General features: G+C 43.6%; 2 protein-coding genes across 2 annotated transcripts; both read right to left on the bottom strand.

The window, feature by feature from the left end:
* Positions 1-288: 288 nt before the first annotated feature.
* LOC123347341 (olfactory receptor 5V1-like) lies at positions 289-1227 on the bottom strand. The gene has a single exon (XM_044984756.1). It carries the CDS (start codon positions 1225-1227, stop codon positions 289-291), a length of 939 nt encoding a protein of 312 aa, XP_044840691.1.
* A 13327-nt stretch (positions 1228-14554) lies between these two features.
* Positions 14555-15487, bottom strand: LOC123347340 (olfactory receptor 6N1-like). The gene has a single exon (XM_044984755.1). The coding sequence runs from the start codon at positions 15485-15487 to the stop codon at positions 14555-14557; it is 933 nt and encodes a 310-aa protein (XP_044840690.1).
* Between the last annotated feature and the right edge of the window lie 786 nt (positions 15488-16273).

The following is a 16273-nucleotide window of genomic DNA, read 5'->3' as shown; positions in this document are numbered from 1 at the left end:
CTTCCCACAGCCCCCATTTGCCTTGAAAGGCGAACCGTGGCCAGTGGGATCTGCAATTGGCTGAACCTGTGGATGCTGCAGGTAAACAAACCATCCCAGGCTGCCAGCAGATTTTCCTGATGGGCCGTGTGCCAAAGGTTGCTGATCCCTGATCTAGACTAAATTGATTGCCAATTGTGTATCAGTATCAACCAGTTGAAAGAACTCAAAATATCTAGATAGTGCAGTCCCCACAATTCTTCGATTTATATTATAATTTTATTGAAAAAAGATAAAACCTAGAAATGGTTACATTGCATGAGAAACTTGAATTTTCCCTAGTGTTCTTGTCAGAGCAGTTTTCACATCTTTACTTTTCAAGCTGTAGATGATGGGGTTCAACATCGGGGTCAAGATGCTGTACTGGATAGAGAAGAGTTCATCTAGAAACAGGGAAGCAACTGAGCTGGGTTTCATGTACTGGCAAAGAGCTGTCACAAACAATAAAACCACCACAATGAGGTGGGAACTGCATGTAGAGAAGGCTTTACGTCTTCCCTCTGTGGAGCGTATTCGGAGTATAGTAGAGATTATGTGAATGTAGGAGACCAGGGTGAAGAGGAAGGAGCTGAAACCAAATATCACAGCAGAAGAAAGAAGAGCTATTTTATTGATGAAGGTCCCAGTACAAGACAGTTGTAATAGCGGAGGGAGCTCACAGCTGAAATGCCTGATTTCATTGGGCCCACAGAAGTGTAACTTTAACACAGGGACAGTGTTAACCAGTGAATACAAGAGCCCCATTATCCAGGAACTACCCACCAACTGTCTGCTCACTCGTTTGTTCATGGTCCCCACATAATGCAATGGGTGACATATGGCAGTGTATCGGTCATAAGCCATTGCCGAGAGCACAAAAACTTCAGTACCAGCTGAGAGGAGGATGAAGAACATCTGGGCAAGGCAGCCATTGACAGAAATGGTTTTGTGCTTTGCTAGGAAATTCACCAACATCTTAGGGACAATGGCTGAGGAATAACAGATATCAACAAAGGACAAATGAGACAGAAAGAAGTACATGGGGGTGTGGAGGTGAGGATCAGCCCTTATCACCAGCATAATTATCATGTTCCCTACCAGAGTGATTAGGTAAATAATTAAAAACACCAGGAAGAGGAAAAATTGAAGTTCCGGGTAATTAGAAAGTCCCACAAGAATAAATTCATTCACATTGGTTTGGTTTTCCATTCACATTTAGTGATCTGTATGAAGAGAAAAAGAAATGAAATTAACCAACATAACAGGTTATGGAAATTCAATGCAATAGATAGATAGATAGATAGATAGATAGAGAGAGAGAGAGATAGATAGATAGATAAAACCCAAGTGAGATTTTGAAAGCCAGGGGGACTCAGATGGACAAATTCACATTTCTAATTCAACACTCTAAGTTGGATAAAAATAAAGAGGGTCCTATTCCATATGGATTTACACAAATCATTTCTTTGATTACACTGGTGTCAACACCGTGTCCAATTAATTCTCCTATTTGACCCCATTTCTCATGTTGTGAGCCATACAAGAGAGATCTGCTTTTAGAAACCTCATGTAAACCCTTTTTTCTAAATCAGATCCCATATCATCTATCCAGTGCACTGTGTTGGCTTACAGGTAGACAAAAAGTATCTAAACTGAAAATAACCTTCCAACCAGTGCTGTTTTTTGTCAGATAACTTTGTAAAAGCGGCATAGTGAATATCCATGTCAGTGATTGGTATATACAAGTCTCCTTAACTCCTGTGTTACTCTAGCTTTTCCCCAGCACAACTACAATGACTTGAGTGGAATGGGCAGTGGAGAATTGAGCCCCATAAGTGATAGGTTTGCAAATTGACATCAGTATGTGTTCTCTCTTTCTAGTGTAATGTTATTGGCCAAGATTTGCCAAAGTACATGGTGATTTTGATTTTCTCAAATTTGGCTGGTTGACTTGAGAAATCATAAAGGGGCTTGATATTTAGAAATTGCTGGTCTGAAATTCTGACACATATTTGACTCCATTGTCTACACACATTCTGCCGTCAACCAAATCTGTGTAATCCCATTGACATAAAAAATCAATCCCAATTGACATTTTGGTTGATGACACACAAGAGGGAGGAGAATCTCTCTCAAACTTCCTTAGCATCACTGTCTCTCCATCTCGTTTTTGGTTAGTAACTTCAACAGATGCTGAAGAGAGTGGAGATGACATGAGCTGAAAGATGGGATTGGTTGAAAAGTAGGTGTCATTGATACATAAGCAAATGGCAGAATAGAACAGCACTTCACAGCCCATTTCATTGAGCTGGATTTGCTGGATGGACCCCTGCACCCATGTGTGGAGTCCCACTGAGGTAAATGGGGTTCCGGACCGGCACAGGAGTCCATTCGTACAGATCCAATTACCGCACCAGGGCCAAAATCTGTTGTTCTGCGACCAGTTATCGATGCCTGTCAGAGCTCTCTTTCTGTTTAGCTGATTGATTATGAAATCCTCAGCATGCACATGTTACTAACAAAAGCAATCATGTGTTCTTCTTATTACAGCCATTGTCTTCCCTTCCATTCCCAGCTGAGGACACCAGTTCTCATCCTGTCCTAATTTGGACTATAAGTTCTTCAGGACAGAGTCTTTGCCTTTTGAATAGTCTCTAGAGCCATACCAAGGAAATGGCACAAATATTTAACATGTCTTATAAATGATTGACTAATACTTTTAAACTTAGGTGCCTACAGTTAGGCATTGAAATCTGCATTTAGGCAACTCAGTAACTGACCTGATGCTTAGAGATGTAAAGCACCGACAAATCCCCATGGATATCAATGGGAGCTCAAAGTGCTCAGCATCTCTGATAAGCAGGCAAGGTATCTGGAGTGAGGATGTATTGTATTTTTGTGTAAAAAATATTTTTATTCAAAATTTCCCATTTTTACAGTGAAAATCTGACCCTCCAAAACATGAACAAAAAAATCTGGTTCAAAAGCCCAAATATGTTTTTTATTCATCCTTTCAAACACAGAAAAGAACAACAAAAGGATTTCAAAAGAAAATCAGCTTTCCATAGAAATGTTTTCTAAAGTTTGATTTTAGCTTTCAGCCAAAATAATAATAATAATAATGAAAAATTAAAACAAACAAATGAAAAACAGAAAACAAAGCAAATATTCAAATCCTCAACAGATTTTTTTAATACGTTTTTTTTTGCCAGAAGCTGGGAATGGTTGACAGGGGATGGATCACTTGATGATTACCTGTTCTGTTCATTCCCTCTGGGTCACCTAGCATTGGCCACTGTCAGAAGACATGATACTGGGCTAGATGGACCTTTGCTCTGATCCAGTATGGCTGTCCTTACATTCTTTAAATTTCCCTTGAAAAACTATGGGCAATTTTTGACCAGCTCTGACTATTATTACTAGTTTTGGTGGTGGTAATTTGGCAGCTGACTTTTTTAAATATGCATTTTGAGTTGCCCTAGAATAGAGACTTTTGGGGAAGAAGGCCTAAATCCTTATTCTATTGACTTCCATGGCAAAATTCTCATGGATTCACTAGAGGTAAATTTGACCCCGTGTGTTCACATGAAGCTGCCTTCTTGTAAAGTGCTTTCAGATCTGCTGGGGGCAAGTTCTAGATGTGATCTAGGTATTACCAGTCTTTGTCTAGCTTCTTCCTGTTTCTATACTGTCTTGCATCTTGTGTAGTGACCAACACCTACATAAACTGTGTATAAATTGAAACCAAGCTGAATGTTATCATTTTTCATCCACTTTGTATGGAGAGGTATAAATTCTGCCATGTGGCAGAAGCTTCAAGACAGGGCAAACCCAGTGATTCAGATTCTCAGTTCAGTGGAACTGCACCAGTTTATACTAGTGTAATAATCTTCCCAATGTATTTACCGAAATGAGTGGTGTGGAAAAAGTCTACTCACCAAGACAAGTTGATAGTCTCCTTATGATTTCTCTAGGCTTGTTATCACCCTTCTGTGAAGTTATCCCTGTGTCCTCAATATGGGTGACTAGTGCTAGAAAGCCTGAATGAATTGGTTAGCAGAAAGATAACTTTCCTACAAAGACATGAAAAATCAACCAAGGCTTTGTGTTTTGGCTACATTTTCTTAACCAAACTGAATCAAATAGACAGGCAGTGAAACTACCTGATCCAAAGTGTTCTATAGAAGTTTGTTCTAGCTTTCTGTAATGTTCTACTCCTCTGGGATAATAACCTTTCCATAGCTATGTGATTATATAAAATAACTTGTCTATTTTTTGTCTGGCTTCTAGTCTTTGGCCTTTAATCTTCCTGAAAATCAGGGCCTGTATTATACAAATGTGCATTGATTTTCAAGAGCCATATTTTGGACACTAGTTGTCATCCTCCTCCTCCTGATATCTTATGAATCTTCATATTATTGTTATTTTTATTACCCCATTAGCACCAAGGGACCCCAACTGAGATAATGGCCCCATTGCCCCCCACCCCTCCCGTAGGAACCTTTCCCATTTGCCTTCCCAATGCTGGAGACTTTCTTTGCAGCATCACAATTACACATGAGCACAGCCTGTCTTTCACTCTGGCATGTAACTTCATGTGTACTGTACTCTACATGCTGCTATACATTTAGGCATTGCCTGACATGCAGGACTTGCCCTAGAAAGCTTGTCTGCACCTGCCCCAATAAACAGAGAAAGAAAATGTTATTTCACAGCCATGGAACTCTGATACATAGCGAGGTCAACTTCAGCACAAGACCCACCTTCCTAGGAGACTGAGGTCTCTCTCAGAATGACAAGCCCTCTGCCAATAAAGCCAAGGATTTTTGAGCAAGAATCTTCAGGCTGCCACCTCCCCTGGCTCTGATGGGTTATATTAGCCAACATTGGCTTTGCAATCCTGGCTGGTCCCTGAAGAGGGCTGACCTGCTAATTTCCACAGGGAGATATAGATTCTGAGGATAAGGTTCAGTGTTCGCATATAAGAGGTTTTTTTGAAAGGGAGCATACCTCTATAGATGTAACAGGCTAAAGAGGAGTAAAATAAAAGCAAACTCACCTAGCTTCCAGAAAGAGATCATGGACCTTCAGACTTGTAATGCATACTCCCCGCCATAGATAGATAAAGAGACAGATTGATTGTGACACCCTTACTGAAGTTGAAAAGTGCTTTACTTAATGATGCCACTGAAGTTAATGGAACTATATATAATGTTTATGTAAATAATGTATATAACATATAATGGAATTGGGAGTAAAGTACTAGTTGTAGTGACTTTGTTATCACCATATAGCCTTGAAAGATAAATCTTTCTCTCTCTCTATCCCCATACACATTATCTATCTGTCTATCTAGTTAATATCTCCCTCCCTTCCTTCTCTCTGTCTCCTTCTCTCTCTTTCTCTCTGTGTCTCACAAATACAACATGTAACACCATCAGCTATACTTTACCCTGCAAAGTCAGCTCCTGCAGGGTTAGGGGGCTATATGTGGGTGTTGATCAAATTTATATACTTCTCTTCTCTTGGAAAAATAAATCCCTCTCCTCTTGGAAAATAAAATCCTTTATTCATCTGACTCTAAGAGCAAGAGTTAATTACTTCTGGGGAGTCTGAATACTTTCTGGTTTCCTCTGGGACAAGAATCTCTTGTGTAGAAAGCTAACAGTGTTCTGCATCAGTAATGAATGAGTATTTTGCAATGGGTAATATGACAGACCCAGAAAGCGCTATATACTTTGATTTATTTTATTTATTGATTCATTTCTAGATACTGGACTAGATCCTTAGTAATGTGAATCACTGCCTCTACAGTGAAAACAATGGCACTGCACCGCATTATACCAGCTGAGTCATTGGCCCAGGTTTCTAATAACAATTATACATTATCCCAGTGAATCTGCTCTGGGTAATGGACAGTGATTGTGAGGCAGGGCAGTGCTATTATTTCCATATACAGAGGGAGATTTGGGGTCATGGAGGATAATCAGCTGAACATGAGCTCCCAATGTGATATTGTGGCCAGCAAAGCTAATGCGATTCCAGGTTTCAGAAAATGGAGAATCTTGGGTAGAGGTTATTTTACTTCTCACTTTGGTACTGGTGAGACCCCTGCTGGAATAGTGTGTCCAGTTCTGGTGCCCACAACTAGAAAAGGATGTTGAAAAGTTGGAGAGGGGTGAGAAAAGAACTAGGAGAATAATTAAAGGATTAGAAAACATGCTTTATAGTGAATGACTCAAGGAACTCAGTCTATTTATCTTAACAAAGAGAAAGTTATGGGGGTAAGCTGATTACAGTCTATAGCATGTCGGTAGGAAACAAATATTGAATAATGGGTGTGACGCCAACAAACCAGGTGCCATATCTTGCCAAGTCTGTAGGCGTTAGCTGAGCACTGACAAATTCATAGGTGGAATCCAGACCAGCTAGTGGCGCGGGAGCACTTTTTATAGTGGGGGTGCTGAAAGCTGTAAACCAGGGGTCAGCAACCTTTCAGAAGTTTTGAGCCGTGTCTTCATTTATTCACTCTAATTTAAGGTTTCACGTGCCGGTCACATATTTTAACATTTTTAGAAGATCTCTCTCTATAAGTCTAAACTATTATTGTATGTAAAGTAAACAAGTTTTTTAAAATGTTTAAGAAGCTTCATTTAAAATTAAATTAAAATGCAGATCTTATCAGTTTAGTGCAGTGATTCTTAACCTGGAGTGCACACACCCCCTGGGGCAGGGCCGGTGCAAGGATATTTTGCGCCCTAGGTGAAACTTCCACCTTGCACATCAGTTCATTGATTGGAAAATCACCAACGAGCCTTTATAGACCCCAGGGGCCAGCCTGCCCAGGGGCCAGCCATGCCCAGGGGCTGCTCCCCAGACCAGGTTCCCCCCTCGCGCCCCCTGAACTCCCCTGGAGGATGTACAGCCCCCTCCAAGAGCCCTCCCAACCCAACCCAGGTGGCCCCCGCCCCAGGTACACTCACTGGCTTTGCCAAGCTTGGGCCACTGCAGCAGCTCGGCAGGGAGGAGCCGCCTTCCGGAGGCACCGGAGAGCCAGAGCATCCCACTTGCAGCAGCAGTGAGCCCCAGCCATGGAGGAGCCGGTGCGGTGCAGGGGGGCAGCAGCCCTGCAAAGGCGGTGGCAGCACCGCTACTGGGGAGCAGATGAGCCCCTCCGCCCCTCCTGCTCAGGCTGTGACCCGGTGCCCCCCCCCGGCCCCAGGGGCTCCTGCAGGCTGCAGTGGATGTCTGTGGGCACCAGCCCCCATGCGCCCCCTGGCTCCCCCCTCACCTAGGGTTACCATATTTCAACAATCAAAAAAGAGGGGAGAGCCCTGCCCTAGCCCCCATCCACTCCCTCCCACTTCCCACCCCGATTGCCCCAGTCAGAAGCCCCAACCCTCCGCTCCTTGTCCCCTGACTGCCCCCTCCTGGAACCCCTGTCCCTAACTGCCCCCCCAGAACCCCACCCCCTACCTAAGCCTCCCTGCTCCTTGTTCCCTGAGTGTCCCCTCCTGAGACCCTCCCCACCCTAACTGCCCCCTAGGACTCTACCCCCTACCTGTCCCCTGACTGCCCCAACCCTTATGAACACCTCTGCCCCCAGACAGACACCCGGAGACTCCCATGCCCCATCCAACCACTCCTCACCCCTGACAGGACCCCCCAGAACTCCTGACCCATCCAACCCTCCCCCTGCTCCCTGACTGCCCCCCGAGACTCCCCTTACCATGCCCATGCCAATCAGATGCTGGCTCCACGTGGAGTTTTGCCTCCATGTGGAGCGCTGAGGCAGCGGGAGGGGGAGCTGTGGGAGGCTCACACTTCCAGGAGCTGCAGAACTTGAGTGAGGTAATGGGGGAGCTGGGGGGTGCACCTGCCCGGGCTGCGGCCCGGTGCCCCCCCCAGGGGGGCTCCTGAAGTGGATGCATGCTGGTGGCGGGCCCCGTGCGCCCCCCAGCTCCTCCCTCGCTGAGCTCAGGCCCTGCAGCTCCCAGCAGTGTGAACTGCCACCGCCCCTCCAGCAGCAGGCTCAGGGCCCCACGCCCTGGTGGCTCACACTCCCGGGAGCCACAGAACGAGCGTGGTGAGTGGGGAGTCAGGGGGACACGCCTGCTGCCGGTCTGGGGTCCTGGCCAGCGGCCCCGCTTCACTCAGCCGGTTTCACTCAGCCGGCTGCATGCGCTGAGCAGCCGCGTGCCAGGCAAAATCGGCTTGTGTGCCAAAGGTGGCATGCGTGCCGTAGGTTGCCAAACCCTGCTGCAAACACTGCGTGTTCAAAATTGTGAGCGCAATTCCCGCTTACACCACATGAGAGCAGCACAGCTCTGGGATTCTCCAGCATCGCAAAATAATGGTAGCTTCATTCTGACAGCACCAGCAAACTTTTCACAGTAAAACCTGGAGGTGCTGCAGCACCCAGGCACCGCTAGTTCCCACACATATGAGACCAGCTCACCTGTATGTTAATATTCTTCAAGACAGGTGTTAGACTTGTAAAGATGTGTTTAATGTTTAAGTTGCTGCATGGGTGATTCATATTTGTGACGCCTATATCCCGTGCTATAAGGTAATCTGTAAGTTTTGTTTTATAATTGTAAAAATGCCTGCTATGAGCTTGTGAACCCAGGCAGGAAGAGTGGTTTTCCCATCCATCAAGAAGGACTCTCAAGACTAAATGGTCCATTGTAGGACAAAGCTTTGTTGGCTGCCCCATCTATCCATGAAGAAGTTACATGCAGGAGCTGTCATCCCATCAGTTTGAACTCTGGGGGAAGGGCATGTAAAGAAATGGTTCTCTCTTTGCTGTTTGAACTCTTACAAGGGCTGGTGTTAAGGAACAAAAAGCAGAGATCCCGAGGGTCAACCTGGGTTATCCCTAAAAGTCATTCAGTGAACAGATTGCTACACTTCAGTCACCTTTTGGAACCACCTGTTATTCATCTGTGCCTATATGTTGCCTGCTTTAACTTGTAAATAAATCTCTCCTTTTTTTCCTCTAGTTAATAAATCCTTAGTTTATTATTGGATTAGCTACTAGTGTTGACTTTGGCATGAGATCTAAGGTACAAATTGATCTGGGGTAAGTGACTGGTCTCTTGGGACTGGGCTCAACCTGAATATTTTGGTTTTTTTGTGTGTGTGTAATTAACCATTTATCACTAAGTCCAGCGTACCTGGGTGGCAAGATAGACAGGAGGTCCCAACGAGACTGTCTGTGTGTGACTCCATAGTAAGACTGTTACTTTGATTCACAGGCATTCACATTTGTTACTGGGTTGGTGAAATGTAATTATAGAACAAACCACCCATTTGGGGTGTATGACAATCTGTCCTGACATTGATGAACCTCTCATGGTTGTGAATCACTCCAGACAGCTTGACAAAAGACTCTTCAATGTCGCAGAGAAAAGTATCACACGATCCAATGTCTGGAAGTTGAAGATAGACAAATTCAGATGGGAAATAATGCATGATTTTTTAACAGTGAGAGTAATTAACCCCTAGAACAATTTAGCAAGGGTTGTGGTGGATTTTCCATCACTGACAATTTTTAAATCAAGATTGGATGTTTTTTCTAAGTGAGTGGCTCACCAGTGGAGAACCAGTGTTGACAGGGCCAATTCAATCAGGGTGGATGTGGTCCACTCCCAGTAATAGATGAGGAGGTGTCAATTCTAGGAGAGGCAAAGCTGCTTCTGTAATGAGCCAGCCACTCCCAGTCCCTATTCAAGCCCAGATTAATGGTGTTAAATTTGCAAATGAATTTTAGTTCTGCTGTTTCTCTTTGTTACTCCCTTCTCTTCATGTGTCATTAAATAATGCCTGCATCTGTAACTTTCACTCCATGCATCTGAAGAAGTGAGGTTTTTTACCCGTGAAAGCTTATGCCCAAATCAATCTGTTAGTCTTTAAGGTGCCACTGGACTCCTTGTTGTTTTTTTAAGGAATATATAAACACCTTTGTCCATACACCAACCACAAGCTGTCTTCAAAACTGTGTCTTTATAGCCTCTGTGTAATGCAGTGAGCCACATATGGCAGCGTATCAGTCATAAATCCAAGATGAAAAGGTGAAAACTTCAGCACCCACTGACAAAATCTTTTATATGTAAAAAAAATCAACAATAGAGGTTTCCTCCCATGGCCATCCCCTGCCCACTCCCTTGATTCAAGTTGCATTGCAGTCCAGAAGCACAATTTTTTTCTCCAGCTTCCTCGACAAAAATAATGAATTGGAAAACTGGGGGTGAGGAGAAAAATTTGTAAAAAAATTTATAATGTTTTGCTAGTTTAGTTGAAATTCAGATTTTGGTCCAGAAACATAGGAAAAGACAGAAAACAATGATTTGGCGGGGGGCTAATTTTCAGTGAAATTTTGAAATCAATAAATGTTGAACATCTCTAAAAATGAATGTGTATTCATACTCTGTTAATGTGCACCATACTGTATTTTAAACATTTGGTTTCTCATCAGGCATGCAAAATTTCACCTAGTTAGTGGATCTTGATTTAATGGCCCTAGGCAGCTTGTCAAAGGGCCGGAATCCAGTGGTAATTTAGGTCAATGATTTATTGACAGTGTAACCCTCATGCCACCTGGGTATGGTGTTCTGTCCCATCTAGTGGCCCTGAGACCAGAGAGAGAGAGAGAGGTCCAAGGTTTGACCAGGGTCTGTTGGTGTTACAAGAATAGTCTTAAATCATGTCGTCAGAAATTTTCAGAAAGGAGAGAATTTTAGAAATGTTCCTATAAAAATAGTTAATACTTGTTCTTCCTGTGCTGGATCCTGCCCCACTGAAGTCAAGAGGAGCTCTATCACTGGCTGCATATTCTGCAGAATGAAGCCCTTTTGGTGCATGTCAGTAATTTAAGTCCCTCCTTCTGGTTCTACTGCCATGTATTTCCTGATGAGGGACCAGGTGTAGCTACTATCTGAAGGATTTTTACCACCTGCTCTACATCTACAGCTGTGTGAATAACTGATTTTCCGGATCATGGACTCAACTGAAAGAAAACAAGGCGAAAAGAATTGAGTCAAACTAAAACAAAAACCTTTTGAAATTTTTGGCAAGATGAGAAAGTAAAAAAAAATCATTTTGGATTCAACAAAATATTGTATTTTATTGTGAGCTTTTTTATACCTTTTTAAGAATAAAATTTAAGTAGGACTTGCAACCAAATGTTATTTTGAATTTAAAAAATCAGAATATTTCATCTTAAACATGAAAATTCTTTTTTTCCCCCAATATTTTTGTCTACAGAAATTGTTGGGCGAATTCATTGTGAATTCACAAAATGTTTCCATCAACCCAAACCAGAATATTTTGGTGAAAAAAAAGTGTTGTCCAAAAGAAATTCACCCAAATTATATCTCATTTTGTGACTATTTCCTAGCTCCAGCATCTGATCTGAATATCCACACTTTTGGAATCTAGGTACGGATTTGAATGTTGGGGCCAATCCTGACCCTGTTAATTGTAAGACTAGATTGTAATACCCTTAATCACAAAGCATGCCACCTCACATGCACACACACAACCCAAAGGATCAGAGTGATATTGGACAAACTGCATGATAGTTGCTATTTTGTGCATTTATTAGTTACATTATGGACCAGATCTTCAGCTTGTGTAAAGCAGTGTAGCTCAATGGACTGCAATACAGGGACACCATTTTACACCAGCCTAGGGTGTGGCTCTGTTTATTTACCCATAGCTCCTTTTCCCCAGTTTTATTTATTAAATGCCAAAAACTTCATTAACATAGAGTTAAGGTTTCTCAGTGCTGCCTCTTGCCCTTCCAGAATATGGAAAGTGGCTAAACTTAAAATTCTGAAAACCAGGAAATACAAAATTAGCGTTTCGAAGATTTGATCGCCAGGTGTAGCAAAAATATTGGAAGAATCAACAAAAAATATTCTATTTCTTGACTTTTCAAGGGCTTTTATCTCATAAGAAACATAAGAACAGCCATACTGGGTGTCAGGGTTCCCTCCCCACTCTGAACTCTAGGGTACAGATGTGGGGACCCACATGAAAGACACCCTATGCTTATTTCTACCAGCTTAGGTTAAAAATTCCCCAAGGCACAAACTCTTCCTTGCCCTTGGATGGGATTGCTGCCACCACCAAGTGATTAGACAAAGATTCAGGAAAAGGAACACTTGGAGTTCCCATTTCCCCAAAATATCCCCCCAAACCCCTTCACCCCCTTTCCTGGGGAGGCTTGACAATAATATACCAACCAAATAGGTAAACAAGGTGAGCACAGACCAGACCCTTGGATTTTTAGGACACTAAAAATCAATCAGGTTTTTAAAAACATAACTTTATTATAAAGAAAAAAGTAAAAGAAGCACCTCTGTAAAATCAGGATGAAAGATAATTTTACAGGGTAATAAGATTTAAAACACAGAGGATTTCTCTCTAGGCAAAACTTCAAAGTTACAAAAAAACAGAACTAAACCTCCCTCTTAGCATAGGGAAAATTCACAAGCTAAAAGAAAAGATACTCTAATGCATTCCCTTGCTATTACTTACAATTTCTGTAATTTTAGATGTATCATTTCAGTAGAAACTGGATTACTCGCTTGGTCTCTCTCTTTGTCTCAGAGAGAACAACAAAGAGCATTGTGATGGGGCTGGGACTCACCTCCGCTGGTACCTCCTGCTGGGAATTAACTCAGTCCATGGTGAGTGCCCTCTCCTGGAGGTGTGCCATCCATCTCTCACCCTCTGTTGGCGCTTGGATCTGCATTGCTCCCTTCTGCTCACGGCATCCCCTTCAGGACACTGCCCTCCAGCAGTGCCCCCTAGTCCATTCTCACTCCCTTCTGGGGGTGGGGGGGGCAACAGCGGTCTTTCACTTCACCCCAGCCGCAGTGGCCAACCATACCCCAAAGTCTACCCCCTTCCATTAGGGGTCTGATGCAGTCCGCTATGGCCACTTCCAACAGCCAGGTGTAATACAAGGGGAAAAGGGGGGACTCAGGCCTGCTCTCTACACTGGGTCCGGCCCATGGACCCTCTGGCAACAGTCTCCCTGCCCTCCTTCACTCCCTTGTCCATCTCTCTTCCCTGGGCCTCTTCCCCTTGGCCCCTTTGCACCTTGCAGGGCCTTCTATCAGGGCCTGCAGCCTGGCAGGTACCAGGCTGGAGTTCCTTTCTGCTCCCCCGAGGAGTCTGCCCAGCACTGCGCTGTCCCAGGTGCTGGTCTCCTCACTCAGGAGACAGACCTTCCCCTCTGAAAGTTTGGGAGAGACTGCCTGCTGCTCTCCTGGGCAGCCTTTATCTAGGGCTGAGCCCGGCCCTGATTGGCCGCCTTCTGCCCAGCCCTGATTGGCTCTCTAACAGGCCCTCCCTGATTAGCTTCCACTTTGTGCAGCCTCTCTGGCCTGTCTTAGCCCACTCTCACAGGGGGGTGGGGCACTCACCGCACCACAAGCACAAACAACCCCCACGATTTGAAAGTATCTTCTTTCCCCATTGGTCCTTCTGGTCAGGTGCCAACTAGGTTAATGGAACTGACTAATCCCTTACAGGTAAAGGAGGGATTTTATGCTACTCTTAGCTGTATGTTTATGACACTGAATCAGACCAAAGGTCCATCTAACCTAGTATCCTGTCTTCTGACAATGGCCAAGGCAAGATGTTTCAAAGGGAATGAACAGAACAGACGATCATCAAGTGATCCATCTCCTCTCTCCCATTCCCAGCTTCTGGTGAACAGAGGATAGCAATACCATCCCTTCACATCCTGGCTAGTAATCATTGATGGACCTATCCTACATTAATTTATCTAGTTCTTTTCTGAACCTTGTTATAGTCTTGGCCTTCACAACATCCTCTGACAAAGAGTTTCACAGGTTGACTGTGCATTGCATGAAGAAATACTTCCTTTTGTTTGTTTTATACCTGCTGCCTATTAATTTCATGTGATGACTCCTAGTTCTAGAAGGAGTAAATAACACTTCCTTATTTACTTTCTCCACACCCGTCATGATTTTATAGACCTCAATCATATCCTCCCTTGGTTGTCTCTTTTCCAAGCTAAAAATTCCCTTGGTCTAACAACCCCATATTTTCACCACTAACCCTACCATGGACCCTATGAGGCTCAGCAATTTTCAGGACAATCCAAGTAAGCATGTAGGTATTAAAACACTAGAAACATCATCTGTTAAACAGGAAGTGAGTGTCAACCTTAACTATAGCAAAGCTGTCGTTTCACTATATGATACTATGTGCTACATTTTCTAATTGATTGCAGCTGCCTCCATTTTGGGGGTGCCCAACTTATCATCTACCTTCTGAATACTAGGCTTTTTTAAGGTGTTTCAAGAAGAACACCCCAAAATTGAGGTATTGAAAATCACTGGTTACATCTGAAAATGTCTTATGTCTTTCTGTCACATCAGTGGAAGGAGTCATTTTGGAGGGGAAGATGTATAGGACGATAGGAATAAATGGTGGAATGGAGAGACATAGGACATTGAGAGAAGGAGTGAGGAAGCAAGGTTAGGTGCTCTGAAACTTAACCCTTGTTCCTCAAGAATGTTTTTCTCAGGGCTGTTTTCACATCCTTATTCCTCAGTGTGTATATGATCGGATTCAGCAGTGGCGTTATCACCGAGTAGAAAACTGACACCACTTTATTGATGTTAGACTCATACTTCACTGCAGGGCGGACGTACATGAAAATGAGGGTCCCAAAATAGATGGTGACCACAGAGAGGTGCGAAGCACAGGTGGAAAAGGTCTTCTTGCGGACGGCAGCTGATGACATCCTCAGTATGGTGACTATGATTTGGAAGTAAGAGGCCATGGTGAAGAGGACAGCAGACATGATGACGACAGTGCTGAAGGCATAGCCTACTGCCTGTATGGAGTAGGTGTCATTGCATGAGAGCCTAAAGAGCTGATCAGCATCACAGAAGAAATGGTTAATCCTGTTGGGGGTGCAGAAGGAAATCCTGGCAAGCATGAAAGATGCAAATGTGGGACAGACAAACCCCGTGAGCCAGCATAACATAGCTAAGTACTGGCAGGTGCTAGGGCTCATGATGGTGGAGTAATGCAGTGGGTTGCAGATTGCCAAGTACCGGTCATAAGCCATGACTGTCAGGAGGAACAGCTCAGTGGCAGCAAAGGAGAAGAAGAAGTAATACTGGGCAATGCAGCCGGAGGCAGAGATGGTGCTCTGCTCCACCAGGAAGCTGGCCAACATCTTGGGCACTGTGACGGTGGTGTACCAGACCTCCACAAAAGAGAGGTTACAGAGGAAGAAGTACATGGCAGTGTGGAGGTGGGAGTCCACCAGGACGACGAGGATGATAAGCAGATTGCCCATGAGTGAGAGGAGGTAAATGATTAGGAACAGCACACAGAGCAGGAGCTGGAACTGTGGCAAGCTGGTGAACCTCTGGAAGATGAACTCAATGACCACTGTCCGGTTCTCTCTCTCCATGGGATTGGCCGGATAAATCTGTAAATTAAGAGGCACCTCATCTTTTGCATAAACACAACTGGCCCAAAAAACACCAGTTACATCTTGGATTAATGAATTATTAGGAGCTTCTCTCTCTCTCTCTCTCTCTCTCTCTGTCTATCTGTCTGTTTGCATGTCATCTGTTCATTGGAACATTATTTGATTACCAACAGGAATTAGGACCAGATTTGTAAAGGTATTTAGGCACCTAACTGATTTCAATGAGAGTTTGGTACCTAAATACCTTTAAATATCTTGACTTTTAATAGGGCCTTTCTTTTTTTCATATTGATTCCTAAACCTCCAGTGAAATTTATAACCCAATACATCAATCCTCCCGCCTTTCCACTTGAATTCCCCATTCAAATCCACGTCATTTTCCTCACTTTCAGTAGTAGTTGTGGAGTAAGGTACAGAGTCTCATGATTGACCCTTGCAATTATAAACAATACTATGGATTTAAAGCAGTGTAACTGAGGCCAGAATTTTTCTTGGATATTTTTTAACTTCCAGGTCGCCTAGAAAAATGGGAAGGTGCTGGAAGACATGGGAACAAGTTCTGCTTTGAGTTATACCAGTCTAGCTGGATAAGGATTACAATGGTACAAATGAAAGGAGAATTTGATAGGTACAATGAATCTAGTAATACTATTCAGTAACCTAAGTAAAGTGAATTGATGAGTATTAATCTACCCCAAAAAAGTGAGTTTAGGTTAAAGCATTTCAGAATCAGATTCTGATCTAAGTTACATTAGTGTAAATCCA

Source organism: Mauremys mutica, chromosome 13 (genome assembly GCF_020497125.1).
Source record: "Mauremys mutica isolate MM-2020 ecotype Southern chromosome 13, ASM2049712v1, whole genome shotgun sequence".
NCBI classification, from domain to species: Eukaryota; Metazoa; Chordata; order Testudines; family Geoemydidae; genus Mauremys; species Mauremys mutica.
The sequence above is the reverse complement of the archived record's forward strand: the minus strand, read 5'-3'. Positions and strand labels throughout refer to the sequence as shown.